Source organism: Podarcis erhardii (genome assembly GCF_964252035.2).
Source record: "Podarcis erhardii genome assembly, chromosome: 10".
Lineage (NCBI taxonomy): Eukaryota > Metazoa > Chordata > Lepidosauria > Squamata > Lacertidae > Podarcis > Podarcis erhardii.
Window position 1 is genome coordinate 5388349 of NC_138500.1, and position 14787 is coordinate 5403135.

General features: G+C 47.2%; 1 protein-coding gene across 1 annotated transcript; it reads left to right on the forward strand.

Moving 5' to 3' along the window:
* Positions 1-786: 786 nt before the first annotated feature.
* SMKR1 (small lysine rich protein 1) lies at positions 787-6576 on the forward strand. Its single transcript, XM_081880277.1, has 3 exons — positions 787-948; positions 2633-2727; positions 6161-6576. The coding sequence occupies exons 2-3, from the start codon at positions 2725-2727 to the stop codon at positions 6368-6370; spliced, it is 213 nt and encodes a 70-aa protein (XP_081736403.1). The 5' UTR covers positions 787-948; positions 2633-2724; the 3' UTR covers positions 6371-6576.
* The last annotated feature ends 8211 nt before the right edge of the window (positions 6577-14787 follow it).

Here is a 14787-nt window from a genome sequence, read left to right on the forward strand (position 1 = left end):
TTGGATTGGGTGGCTCCTGAGGACCAATCAGACTGCTGCATTCTGGATCCTGTAGTTCTAGGACCAATCAGACTGCTGCATTCTGGATCCTGTAGTTCTAGGACCAATCAGACTGCTGCATTCTGGATCCTGTAGTACTAGGACCAATCAGACTGCTGCATTCTGAATCCTATTGTTCTAGGACCAATCAGACTGCTGCATTCTGAATCCTATTGTTCTAGGACCAATCAGACTGCTGCATTCTGAATCCTATTGTTCTAGGACCAATCAGACTGCTGCATTCTGAATCCTATTGTTCTAGGACCAATCAGACACAAGGAGAAGGGGAGGACAGAGGACAAGATGGTGGGACAGTGTTCTCGAAGCTACGAACATGAGTTTGACCAAACTGCGGGAGGCAGTGGAAGACAGGAGGGCCTGGCGTGCTCTGGTCCAGGGGGTCACGAAGAGGCGGACACGACTAAACGACAACAACATATTTATCTGATTCTTCTATTTAAGAGAGAATGGGGGAGATTTTCCCGCCCTTTTCCCTCACAGTCGCCTCTTGGAGGCAAAGCGCTTGTTCGAACAGAAGGGGGAGGGGCGCGCGGGCGCCTCTTTTTCCCGCCTTTTCTCCTCCCTCCTCACAAGGGCGTAACTGCCCCCTGAGTGCGCACGCGCGAGCTCGGCTCTCGCTAGGTTCCGCTCGTTGCCCGGTTACGACGCAATGACCTCATCGACCCTCCCCTCCTCCTTTTCCCCCTTTTCCGAACCATGGCAACCGAACCGGACGGCGAGGTAAACAGAAGGCGGCAAGCCCCGCCCCCCGAACGGCCAAGCTCCGCCCGGCAAACTGGCAGCGCGAGGCGGCGGCGGCGGCGGCTCCGTCTGGTCCCGCGCACGCAGGCGCGGGGGCGCGCGAGCTCCGCTTTTGACGGGTCGGGAGAGGAGGAGCTGGCTTGGCTGGTGAGTCCGCGCGGGACGCGTGTAGCCCGGGCGGCACGTGGGAACGCGGACTCGCGTGTTAAGGAAGAGGACGCGTGTCGGCTAGGGAAATACGTTGCCTGTTAGTGAAGGAGGCGGGGGGAGTGCCCCAACCTTTTAACAGCAGCTGGAGTTATAGACCTGCCCTATGCCCAGAGAGGGTACTATTAACATATTGAATAAAGGAAAACGGGTCAGTAAGGAAATTACCCTTTTCTGACCTTCCTTGAGCCTCATTTTTCAGAAAATGAAACTTTTCCTACTCTGTTATACTAAGAGTTCAGTGAGATACTTCCTGTTTACTCCATCTATGAGCTTCTCCTCAATGAATTTCTCTAATCTCCTTTAAAGTGGTAAATTATGGAATGAAATTAAAAGAGATTTGGAGATATGGTCAAACCTAAAACTGTCATCAATGGGCCGGATTTCTGTGATTAAGATGAATGTGCTGCCAAAGATGCTTTTTTTTTTTCAAAGCCCTCCCAATTATAGATACAGTGGTGCCCCGCAAGACGAACGCCTCGCAAGACGGAAACCCGCTAGACGAAAGGGTTTTCCGTTTTGGAGGTGCTTCGCAAAACGAATTTCCTATGGGCTTGCTTCACAAGACGAAAATGTCTTGCGAGTTCCTGCGGGGTTTTTTCCCCCTCCCTCCCCTTTTTCTAAGCCGCTAAGCCGCTTATCCAGTAGTGATGTATGGAAGTGAGAGCTGGACCATAAAGAAGGCTGATCGCCGAAGAATGGATGCTTTTGAATTCTGGTGCTGGAGGAGACTCTTGAGAGTCCCATGGACTGCAAGAAGATCAGACCTCTCCATTCTGAAGGAAATCAGCCCTGAGTGCTCACTGGAAGGACAGATCCTGAAGCTGAGGCTCCAGTACTTTGGTCACCTCCTGAGAAGAGAAGACTCCCTGGAAAAGACCCTGATGTTGGGAAAGATGGAGGGCACAAGGAGAAGGGGACGACAGAGGGCGAGATGGTGAGACAGTGTTCTTGAAGCTACAAACATGAGTCTGACCAAACTGCGGGAGGCAGTGGAAGACAGGAGTGCCTGGCGTGCTCTGGTCCATGGGGTCACGAAGAGTCGGACACAACTGAACGACTAAACAACAACAACAAGCCGCTTATCCGCTAAGCCGCTAAACCGCTAATAGCGCTAAGCCGCTAATGGGCTTGCTTCGCAAGACGAAAAAACCGCTAGACGAAGAGACTTGCAGAACGGATTCTTTTAGTCTTGCAAGGCACCACTGTAATGTGAAATGTTTTAAAGAATGGCAGAAAGCACTATCCAGATTTATCTGGCAGGGGAAGAAACCTAGAATTAAATATAAATTACTTATGGATTCTAAACAAAGAGGGGGATTTTCCCTGCCAGATTTAAAAATTTATTTTGAAGCTGCTGCACTTTGCTGGATTAAAGAATGGATGCAATTAGAAGACACAGATCTATTAGATTTGGAGGGATTCGACAATGTGTTTGGTTGACATGCATATTTATGGTATGACAAGGTAAAGGCCCATAATGCAGGTAATTAGGCCTTTCTTTATACAATATGCCCTGATTCCCATCCTCAAAAATGTTCAGTAAAGTCAGATATTGTGTCATCACAACAGTGTTATCTTATATCATTCCTTTACTGTACTTTCTTTTCTTTTTACATTGTAGGCATTGCCTTTGGAAGTATTTAAAAAATTAATTGCCTTGCATTGAGACTAGACACAATGGTCGCCAGCTCAGTCCAGTGAAAGGACATCACTATGGTAATGTATAGTTTCACAAACCCCAGTGCTAATGAGGCACCATTCGTTGCTTCTGGGGCAGCAGGAAAAGCGGTTTCTTTTCCAGACCCCTTGCGCTTTCTCTTTATTCATTCTGGGTGGTGCTTCATTATTCTCCCACCCCGACAGTAGCCCGCATTCAATTGTTCTGTTTCATTAAAATAACGTATATAACACCAGTGCTTTTTTTCTTTAAAAAAATATTTAGGGGTACTTTCATATTGACTCGATAAAAATCACCATTTTATAGTTCAAATCGGGAAAAATAAATACAGTAAATGGAAAAAGTACAAAGATTCACAAAATGTTTAGGAGTACAGTGGACGCTCGGGTTGCGAACATGATCCGTGCGGGATGCACGTTCGCAACCCGCAGAGGCGCGTCTGCGCACATGCGGGTTGCGATTCGGCGCGCCTGCGCATGTGCAAAGCACAATTTAGTGCTTCTGCGCATGCGCAACCGCTGAAACCCGGAAGTAACCCGTTCCAGTACTTCCAGCTTTTGGAGGGTGCATAACCCAAAAAAACGCAACCTGTAGCGGCTGTAACCCAAGGTATGACTGTATGCATACTCCCCCCCCCCAAAAAAAAGCACTGTACAGTATAACACCTTTCGTTTTGCAAAGAAAGAAAGAAACATTTTGGCTGCATTCTAGCCCACTGTTGTCAGGCTGGACTTCTTGTTTCCCAGGGGTCCAACAATATGGGCATGTTTAGCCTGGAGAAGAGGAGGTTAAGGGGTGATATGATAGCCATGTTCAAATATATAAAAGGATGTCACATAGAGGAGGGAGAAAGGTTGTTTTCTGCTGCTCCAGAGAAGCGGACACGGAGCAATGGTTCCAAACTACAAGAAAGAAGATTTCACCTAAACATTAGGAAGAACTTCCTGACAGTAAGAGCTGTTCGACAGTGGAGTTTGCTGCCAAGGAGTGTGGTGGAGTCTCCTTCTTTGGAGGTCTTTAAGCAGAGGCTTGACAACCATATGTCAGGAGTGCTCTGATGGTGTTTCCTGCTTGGCAGGGGGTTGGACTCAATGGCCCTTGTGGTCTCTTCCAACTCTCTGATTCTATGATTCTAATATATTCAACGGGGGATTTATGGCCCACCAGATGTTATGGGACTCCCAGCTCCCATGAGCGCCAGCCATCGTGGCCAATGGTTAAAGGTGATGGGAGCTGGAGTCTAGCAACCTCTGAAGGCCTTACTTGATGCCATGGGTTGCTGTTCCCCTTCCATCCCCATCCACTGTACTCCTAAACCTTTTCTGAATTCCATCCATATGGGCTGCCTTTGAAGACTTACTTCAGCAGCTTCCGGTTAGGAGTAATAATAATATAATAATAATAATTTATTTATAACCCGCCCATCTGGCTGAGTCTCCCAAGCTACTCTGGGCGGCTCCCAATCACATGTTAAAAAGAATACAGCATTATATATTAAAAACTTCCCTAAACAGGGCTGCCTTCAGATGTCTTTTAAAAATAGGATAACTGCTTATTTCCTTGACATCTGAAGGGAGGGTGTTCCACAGGGTGGGTGCCACTACCGAGAAGGCCCTCTGTCTCGTTCCCTGTAGCCTCAGTTCTCACAATGAGGGAACAGCCAGAAGGCCCTCGGCGTGGATCTCAGTGTCTGGGCTGAACGATGGGGGTGGAGACGCTCCTTCAGGTATACATGAGAGCAACAGGTTCCCGGCCACTGCTGTAGCACCATAAATAACTTTGGATCTGAGATTCCTAAATTGCTGTCACTTCCCACCTGAACTGGTCCAAATATTGAGGCTGCTATTCAAACCGCACCCTCCCCCTTGCAACCAGAGGTAAGTCTGATGGGGCACTGAAGATGGGGGTTTGCCATCTTTGGAATTCCCTCCATGGGGAGTCATTTTGTTTTTTCATTTGTTTGGTTTCAGGTAGAGATCACGCCCCCCCCCCCCCCAGCTTTAACACTCCAATTTATCCAGCCTGTTGCTTTAAGTTTGGAATTGTTCTTTGATTTCTTTGTTTGTTTGCTTAACTAATAATAATAGTTATTATTATTAGTATTATTATTTATTTATACCCCGCCCATCTTGCTGGGCTTCCCCAGCCACTCTGGGCGGCTTCCAACAAAATATTAAAATACCGTAATACATCAGACATTAAAAGCTTCCCTAAAGAGGGCTGCCTTCAGATGTCTTCTAAAAGTCTGGTAGTTGTTGTTCTCTTTGACATCTGGTGGGAGGGCGTTCCACAGGGCGGGCGCCACCACTGAGAAGGCCCTCTGCCTGGTTCCCTGTAACTTGGCTTCTTGCAGGGAGGGAACCACCAGAAGGCCCTCTGAGCTGGACCTTAGTGTCCGGGTAGAACGATGGGGGTGGAGATGCTCCTTCAGGTATACTGGACCGAGGCCAAGCTGCTGTTGAAGTCTCATTGCCCCAAACAGCAGGTGAACAATTTTTGGCAGAGCATTGAGACTCTTGATCTCAGGGTCGTGGGTTTGAGTCTCTTGTTGAGCAGGAGATTCCTGCATTGCAGGGGGTTGAACTGGAAGACTCTCATGATCCCTTCCAACTAAACAATTCTTCTTACAGCATCCTTCCCCTCCCTTCCCCACCCCGGGAACCTTTTATGGTGGATGTGAGGCTTCTGAGAACTCTCCCCTGACAGCGGCCAGCTTAGTTTCTGGAGCCCAACAGATTTTGTGGACTTAGTCCAGAAAGACTCAGTGCTACCTTCAGCTGGTTCCTCCAACCTGCAGACTCTTCCTTCACACACACACACACACACACACACACACACACACACACCATTGTAAGAAGAGGCATTTGTCTCAGTATATTAATGATGCGGACAAAGGCCATGGCAGAAGGCTGCAGGTTCCTGTTGCAAGAAATATTAAAAGGCTTACCGTATTTTCTGCTCTATAAGACACACCCGACCATAAGACGTGCCTAGTTTTAGAGGGGGAGAACAAGAAAAAAAATATTCTCTCCCTCTCTGCGCAGCGCCCCTTCAGCGAAGCAGCAGGAGAAACGGAGCCCCTTCCATTTCTCCTCCTGCTTCTCTGAAGGGGCGCTGCGCAGAGAGGGAAAACTGTGCAGCGCCTCTCCAGCAAAGCAAAGCTAGGAGAGCAAGAGGGGTCGGTGCACACCCATCCCTCTTGCTCTCCTGGCTTTGCGTTGCTTTCGCTGAAGCCATGGAGCCTGCATTCGCTCCGTAAGACGCACACACATTTCCCCTTACTTTTTAGGAGGGGGAAAGTGCGTCTTATAGAGTGAAAAATACAGTATTTCCCCTTGTTCTGAATGCACAATTTATTATGTCTTTTGCTGGCTGTAGTGATCTAATTCTAGAACTTAAAGACTCTTCAGTTTGAGATGGTTCTTGTTTCCCAGCCTCCCGCTGACTCTCCTTCTCCGCTTTTCCTGGCAGGGTGGTGGAGGCAAAGGCAAAGGAAAGGGGAAAGGAAAGGGGAAAGGGAAAGGGAAGAAAGGGAAGAAGGGCGCCGTCGAGGTGGACATCATGAGCCCGGCGGCCATGCTGAACCTCTACTACATCGCCCACAACGCCGCTGCCTGCTTGGAGTTCCGTGGCTTCCCGTGGCCAGGCTCTCCGAAAAAGAAAGGGAAGAAGAGGAAATAGGGACGCAGCAGTGGGAGAAGGCCGCCCCAGTGTTCGCGGTGAGACCCGGAGCCCCGTCACAGGGGAAGGAGACTTTTGCGGGGGCCACGCGAACCCGAGCACAATTCACTCAGGTTTCTTTCTTTGCCATAATCACTGTTGCAGGTGGACTGAAGCAGCTCTGGCTTCCAACGACCAGGAGGAAGTAAACGCTGCTTTGAGATGTCTACCGCAGCACCGCAGTCTGTTCTTCATTGTTGCAGGAAGTGACTCGCAGAACCCTTCCGTGCCTCCTCCTGATCGTTTCTGATGGGGGTGGGCTTTGCGCTAGGGGCCGCCCCCATCTCCAGGGCCCCTGCTTTCCCTTGTGAAAGCTGCACCGCAAGCGTGAAATTTGGTTGCACAAACCAAGCTGCAGCTGTGATGCAGGGGCCTTTCAGGGCCTGGGGCTTTACAAGCTCAATACTCCACACACTGGGCAAGTCTGGCCTGAGCGTAAAGGCAGGCTGAGAATTTGCCTGCTGAAGGGGTGGGTGGGACCATCCTTTAAGCAGTGCAGAAGCCCAGCGCCTCTGCATCGAGCATGGCCAGCTTTCAGAGTGTGCCCCATAATCCTTTTGTGACAGCCCAGGGGATTCTGGGGCAGTGTGTCATTTCCATGCAGGATCCCGCTTAGCTGCGAGGGTATACTTCTAGCATCTTTTATGATTCTAAGAATCCCAGACTTACGTGCTGCACCAGATAGTGCAACATTTTGTGTGATTTGCTTGGTGAAGGGAAGTCATTAAGACGCCTGGGACCCGTGTGACGGAGTAGTCGAGGATTAGATCTGTTGGGAAGCAAATTTATACATAGGAGCAGGAAGAAATGGGCAACGATTTCTGTAGGGTGGGCTGTGAAGTAGAGTGTACGCTGGCTCAGGTGGCATCCTGACAGGCTCAGGTGCAGTTTGAGTTTATATAAAGGTAAAGAGACCCCTGACCATTAGGCCAGTCATGGCCGACTCTGAGGTTGTGGCGCTCATCTCGCTTTATTGGCTGAGGGAGCCAGCATATAGCTTCTGGGTCATGTGGCCAGCAGGACTAAGCCGCTTCTGGCGAACCAGAGCAGAGCACGGAAACGCCGTTCACCTTCCCGCTGGAGTCGTACCTATTTATCTACTTGCACTTTGAAGTGCTTTTGAACTGCTAGGTTGGCAGGAGCAGGGACCGAGCAACAGGAGCTCGCCATGTTGCGGGGATTCGAACCGCCGACCTTCTGATCAGCAAGTCCTAAGCTCTGTGGTTTAACCCACAGTGCCGCCCGCATCCCTCTCATATATATATATATATATATAAAATTATTTGCCAGCTGGGTTGGTATTGCTGCCTAAACAGGTCCAGACCTGAAACCTTATCTGCAGCAAAGAAGGATTTGCCACCTGCCTGAGTTTTGGCGTCCTGGTGGCAATGTGCCATGTAGGCAGACGAGGTGAGGGGGAAGGAACGGTGCCAATCTGGAAATCTAACGATGCCTGCAGGCGTGTCTCAGTACTTCCAGAGTCTCACACATCCCGCCAAAGCAGAGGCGTTGCCTTCCCTTACACTAGTATGGCTTTGTAGACCTGGCTGATGGGGCCCCAGGGCAGCAGCTATCCTTACAGCTGTGCTGTACTGATAAAACTTGGCTCAGGAAGACTAGGAAGCTGGGGGTTGATAGAGAGGGAAGGCGTGGGCTAGCCTTCTGTCCTCCTCCCTTTCTGCAAGGATGTACCGTATTTTTCGCTCTGTAAGACGCACCAGACCACAAGACGTACCTAGTTTTTGGAGGAGGAAAACAAGAAAAAAAAAATTTCTGAATCCCAGAAGCCAGAACAGCAAGAGGGATCGCTGCGCAGTGAAAGCAGTGATCCCTCTTGCTGTTCTGGCTTCTGGGATAGCTGCGCAGCCTGCATTCGCTCCATAAGACGCAAACACATTTCCCCTTACTTTTTAGGAGGGAAAAAGTGAGTCTTATAGAGCAAAAAATACGGTACACTGTTGGTTTGGAAGTGGGGTGTCAGGTGTGTATTCATCATTTTATCCACCCTTTCGACCACACCTGACTCTCCATAGTGGCTGTGCTGTGTAGCTTCCGGGAAGTTCAGGTTACCTGCTGATGCTGGTCAGCTACTCTTGAACTAACGTACTGCGGACAGCTAAATATGTGTGTGGGTCTGCACATTCAAATGGTGCTATTTGATATTCCAGTCCATAACATTTCCTTTGTGAAGGAGACATACAGTTTAAGGCTATGCAATTCTGGGCTGCATCAATAGGAGTATAGCATCTAAACCAAGGGAAGTAATAGTGCCACTGTATTCTGCTCTGGTCAGACCTCACCTGGAGTACTGTGTCCAGTTCTGGGCACCACAGTTCAAGAAGGACACTGACAAACTGGAACGTGTCCAGAGGAGGGCAACCAAAATGGTCAAAGGCCTGGAAACGATGCCTTATGAAAAACGGCTAAGGGAGCTGGGCATGTTTAGCCTGGAGAAGAGGAGGTTAAGGGGTGATATGATAGCCATGTTCAAATATATTAAAGGATGTCACATAGAGGAGGGAGAAAGGTTGTTTTCTGCTGCTCCAGAGAAGCGGACACGGAGCAATGGTTCCAAACTACAAGAAAAAAGATTCCACCTAAACATTAGGAAGAACTTCCTGACAGTAAGAGCTGTTTGACAGTGGAATTTGCTGCCAAGGAGTGTGGTGGAGTCTCCTTCTTTGGAGGTCTTTAAGCAGAGGCTTGACAACCATATGTCAGGAGTGCTCTGATGGTGTTTCCTGCTTGGCAGGGGGTTGGACTCGATGGCCCTTGTGGTCTCTTCCAACTCTATGATTCTATGATTCTGTGCAGCCAGAAACCTGCAGACGAACCCATTCTTTTGTTAAATTGTTACCAAGGAATAAGCAAAATATAATGTACAAATGTTTTCCAGTCCAGGCACAGGTAGGAAGAGGACAGCATGTTCATTGCGACTACCTTGTGAGCACACGCGGGCTGGGCTCCCCACAATCCAGTGTGCAGTGACATGCCCTCGTCCCATTAAACTGAAGACCACTTTAGCTATGGAGTCTGTGCTGGCTTCTGGCCGCTATGTTTTGCCTTCTTCCCTTTAACATCCCAGCTCTGTCCCATGTTTACATGTAAAGACACACCCCAAGTCTATATGCGGCTTTTCCTAGTGTACTTTGAATTCATCCACAAGAAGTTTTGAATTTTTTTTTAACGTCTCCTTTTTGTTTGTGATTCAGGATTACGCAGCAAGTTTTTAGTCTTTTACACTTTTAGCCTTTTAAGCATGTTTACTGCAACCCTCCATTTTCTGCTGCGTATCCCAGGTTGCTACCTATAACACGTCAACAGCTTGAGCGAGGACAAAGGAAATTCCTGGAAATGCAAAGTTCGAGATGGGAAAATGCCTGGGTTTTGTTTTTGCTGTTTCTCGAAAGAAACACAGGCAAGCAAAGGGAAGGTTAACAAAAGAAACCACTGTGCCAAGACACTTGATGAGCTGAGAAGATGGGGAGAGCCGTTGGATCAGGACCAAAGAGAACCTGATTCTGGAAGGTCAAGCACAGGCCTGGAGGGGAATGTCTTCCACTGTCAATTATATGACAGATTCATGGAAGCAGCCAGTGGCTTGTCAGACCAACAGCTACAGTGGTACCTCGGGTTAAGTACTTAATTCGTTCCAGAGGTCCGTTCTTAACCTGAAACTGTTCTTAACCTGAAGCACCACTTTAGCTAATGGGGCCTCCCACTGCTGCCGCGCCACCGGAGCACGATTTCTGTTCTCATCCTGAAGCAAAGTTCTTAACCTGAAGCACTATTTCTGGGTTAGCGGAGTCTGTAACCTGAAGCGTCTGTAACCCGAGGTACTACTGTACTTTAAATGCGTCAGGCATGCTTAAAGTTCTTTCCTTTTTTCCATAGATTTCAACTTCAGAAGAGTTAGGTTGTGGGCACACCATGCATTTAAAGGGCATGGCTTCCTCCATACAAGCCTGGGAACTGCAGTCTAGTCTTTAGAAAACTGTAATTCCCAACCACCTTGGTGAACTACAGTTCCCAGGATTCTTTGGGGGATGTCATGTGCTTCAAATGTGTGATGCGTGCACAGCCTTAGGCTAAGTGCTTCCTATCACTGTGCTCAGCTCTGGCTCCCGGTGGAGTACAGGGTCAGATTTAAGGTGCTGGTTTTGACCTTTAAAGCCCTTCATGGCCTAGGACCCTCGTACCTACGGGACCGCCTCTCCCGGTCTGCCCCACGGAGGACCTTAAGCTCCATAAACAGCAACACCCTAGAGGTCCCCGGCCCTAAGGAAGTCAGATTAGCCTCAACCAGAGCCAGGGCCTTTTCAGCATTGGCCTCGACCTGGTGGAACGCTTTGTCTCATGAGACCAGGGCCCTGTGGGATCTGATTTCTTTCCGCAGGGCCTGTAAGACAGAGTTGTTCCGCCTGGCCTTTGGGTTGGAATCAACTTGATCCCCTCCCCCCTTTCCTTTTTTCCTTTCTCCTTCTGTGATGGAACTCCTATTTGGGGACTTCCCTGGCTTTTTTCTCGCCCACGTAGGACCAGTCTGGATAGTTAGCCTTGGTGAAGACTTGACGTTTTCATCCCCAGAAAAGATTTTGAGTTTCTGCTGAAATGAGGCTGCATTTTAATGTTGTATTTTAATCTTGTTTTTTAAGTTGAATTTCAATCGTTTTTATACCTGGTGTTAGCCGCCCTGAGCCCGGTCTTGCCTGGGGAGGGCGGAGTATAAATAATAATAATAATAATAATAATAATAATAATAATAATAGTAATAATAATAATTATTCCCTCCATCCAGTGCAGGCTGCCTTCTCAGGTCACCCATTCAAAGCTGAAAGAGAGGCAGGATCTGGCCAAAGAGCCGCTTACCCCTCCCCTTCTATCAAAGTATCAGCCCTTGTCCACAACTAATTCCCCTGCTGAGGGGAATCAGCCTGTTTGAGTTTGGGATTAAGGGAAAGCAGGTGGCTCTGGTGCCAATACATTTTGTTTGTTTTCCTTGTTTATAGGCTTCCTCCATCCCCCTACTCCTTCAAATCCTATAAGGATTTCCCCCTAATGTCCTCCTGGTGTTTACATGGCTTTTTATACAGAAGAAAAATAAATAAAGGATCACATTGTCACGGGCTGCAATTTGCAAGCCATTTCTTCCGGGGTTGTTGCAAAGCAGTGAGAGTGGTTTGGTTTGGGGTTCCTCTTGGAGTGTGCAGTGTGACTGTTCTTAACCGCTTTCAGAGCTATGAACTTTTTTGGAAGGTGGGGGTGGTAAATACCCCAACGGGAAAGTTGATGGGATTGTTATTTGTTGTTAACTTGTTCAGTTTCCAAATCTAAGATAGTTTCTTACTTGTGGGCCTATTTGAAGGCAATGAAACAACCCAAAGTGTCCCTTCTACCTTGACATTATTCTCCTGCTTTGTTCATCCAGTGGGAACATCCTCTTGATAGTTTTCCAAACAACCTGCCTGTTAGTTTTGAGCAGAGGTCAGCAAACATTTTCAGCAGGGGGCTGGTCCACTGTCCCTCAGACCTTGTGGGTGACCTTATATTTTTTTGGGGGGGATGAACAAATTCCTATGTCCCACAAATAACCCAGAGATGCATTTTAAAGAAAAGCACACATTCTACTCATGTAAAAACACCAGGCAGGCCCCACCAATAACCCAGAGATTCATTTTAAAGAAAAGCACACATTCTACTCATGTAAAAACACGCTGATTCACAGAACGTCCGCAGGCCAGATTTAGCCGGTGATTGGGCCAGATCTGGCCCAGGACTTATTTTGCCTTCCCAAGGTTTTGAGCAACATTTCCCTTACATTGGCACTTTGCAAACGGCGAAATTAGGCTTGCTGCTGATTTTCTTGGCTCTGCTCCTGTGTCTTCAGCAGCAGCACAACACAGGCAAATTTAGCAAGTAGCGTGGCCAGGTCAGGAGCTTGCTTTGTGAGAAACGTTTCCCTGACTAAATCTCTGCCCATCATAGTGGCTGTTGTAGGAGCAGAGAGTTGCTGGGTATGTTTAGCAAGCCTAATTGTTGCAAGCTCCCAGGGGTGTCAGTAAAAAAGCCATTTTGGTATATAAGCAGTACATGCACTGATAATAAAATAGCAAGGTACCAACGTCATGGGAGTCTCTCCAACTTCCTGCTGGAAGCTAGATCCTCAATTCCTGGTGACGTCAGTGCATCCTCTGAGGGAAACTTGTCCGTTGAGTGTCTGCAAACCTGCTTGAGGCTATCCAAGTCCCTCTGCCTTGTATCTCCATGACCTTTAACGTTGCTGGAATCTATTGTGTGATAGAAAGGATTTACCAGGATCCACTGGAATTACAGTGGTGCCTCACAAGACGAAAAGAATCCGTTCCGCGAGTCTCTTCGTCTAGCGGTTTTTTCGTCTTGCGAAGCAAGCCCATTGACGGCTTAGCGGATTAGCGCTATTAACGGTTTAGCGGCTTTTAGCGGCTTATCGCCTTAGCGGATAAGCGACTTAGAAAAAGGGGGGGAAAGGGGGGAAAAACCGCAGGAACTCGCAAGACATTTTCGTCTTGCAAAGCAAGCCCATAGGAAATTCGTCTTGCGAAGCACCTCCAAAACAGAAAACTCTTTCGTCTAGCGAGTTTTCCGTCTTGCGAGGCATTCGTCTTGCGGGGCACCACTGTATATTCCTACCAACACAACAGGCTGTGAGGATAGCAGCTTTTCATCACCCTGCAAGACTACTGTTCCAGCATACCTGCTTTATTAAACAAACCTGTGTGAACGAGTCTCCCTGCACATTGTGATGCTAGTGGAGCACATAGTCACTGTGGTTCGTAGGAATTTAATTTTAAAATTAGGTATTGTAACCATATTGGAGTTCACCGATTGGGTCTGCGTTGCTCTGGGACAGGAGGAAGGAAGTCAAATAACACCGAGGTTGATTCAAAGAAAGAGTTTGTTCTGCTCTCTGGATAGCAGAAGGCACTTGCGTGATCAAGTCCACAGCAAGTCCAAAGAAATGACAAGTTTCATGCAGTATATATATCCTCCAGGCACCCTCTCACTCCTCCCCTAGGAGCCCAACCACGTCGGCCTATGTACGCAGGTTGACATCACATATGTTCTTGCTCTGGTATTCTTAACCATAAAAGGGTTTCCTTCCTGTACTTCTGACCATAAAAGGATCTTCCTCTTCCTACTCTTATCTGGGAGGAAGAGGTCATCATCTCCGAAGACACGCTTTTGGCGTTTTTCCCGGACATTGGCCTGTGCGTCTTTTGTGGTCAGCACATAAGGTACTGACGTATCTTCTCTGTTTTTTTAAAAAAATAATTTTTATTAAGATTTTAAAGGTTACAGAAAAAAATAAAAAGAAAACAATCGAAGAAAAGAAATAAAAAACAGTACATATCATCAAAAAACAGAAAAAAGAAAAAAATAAGTAAAAAATAAGTCAAACCTTTAACTCACTTACATTCACTTATTTCCTTGACTTCCTCACACCTCCCATTTTTGTATTCTAATTCAATTAGATATTCCAGCAAATCCTTCCAACTTTGTTTTTATCCTAATAATTTATCTTAACATACTATAATTCCCCTCTTTGTATTCTAATTCATATAGATATTTCAGCAAATCCTTCATCTTATTTTTATCCTTATATCTTATCTTAATATACTATAATTTTCCATTCTTTCTTTCACCAAATAACCATCCACTTTTACTTTATTTAATCTTATTTCTCATTAAAACTTATATATCTGTACTTATTCTTAAGACGTTTCCCCTAGGGTCAAAAAAGATTCCATTCCACGATTTTCCCATCTCTCATTAAAAGAAAAAAAAAGAAGAAACAAATTATATTATATACACTTTAAATTCCCAATTTTCTTCCACCAGATCCCCTCCCCGGTTTCGGCCCCTAGCAATAGTTCCTTCAATCTCGGAAAACCATCAACCCGGAGATCTTAAGTCCGAGGCTCTTAAGTCTCTTTCATGTCCCCTCTGCCGGTCTTTTTGGTAGTCTTTGGTTTGAAAACCAGATCTCGGGGAAGCTCCAACCCAACGGTAATCATATTCCATCCTGCCAAACTTCCATAGTTAAGAATAGGGCCTATAGGATATTCCAAATCTTGTTTCACGCTCCTTTCAAATCCAAAGGCCCCCGAAGCTCCAACCTCCACCTGGCTCAGATTTGTATCCCAAAGGTCATTTGATCTCCACATAGGGTGATCCTGACGTATCTTCTCTGTTCCCCTAGAAGAACAGCCAGGGTCACCCCTTGCCGTGACTGATAAAGGAGAGAACTTGTTTATGCAACTGTGTCCTTGTTATGCTTTTGCTCAACAGCTCAAGTTTTACGCATTTTAGAGTACTCTCTTGGAGAAAGAAGAAAAGGA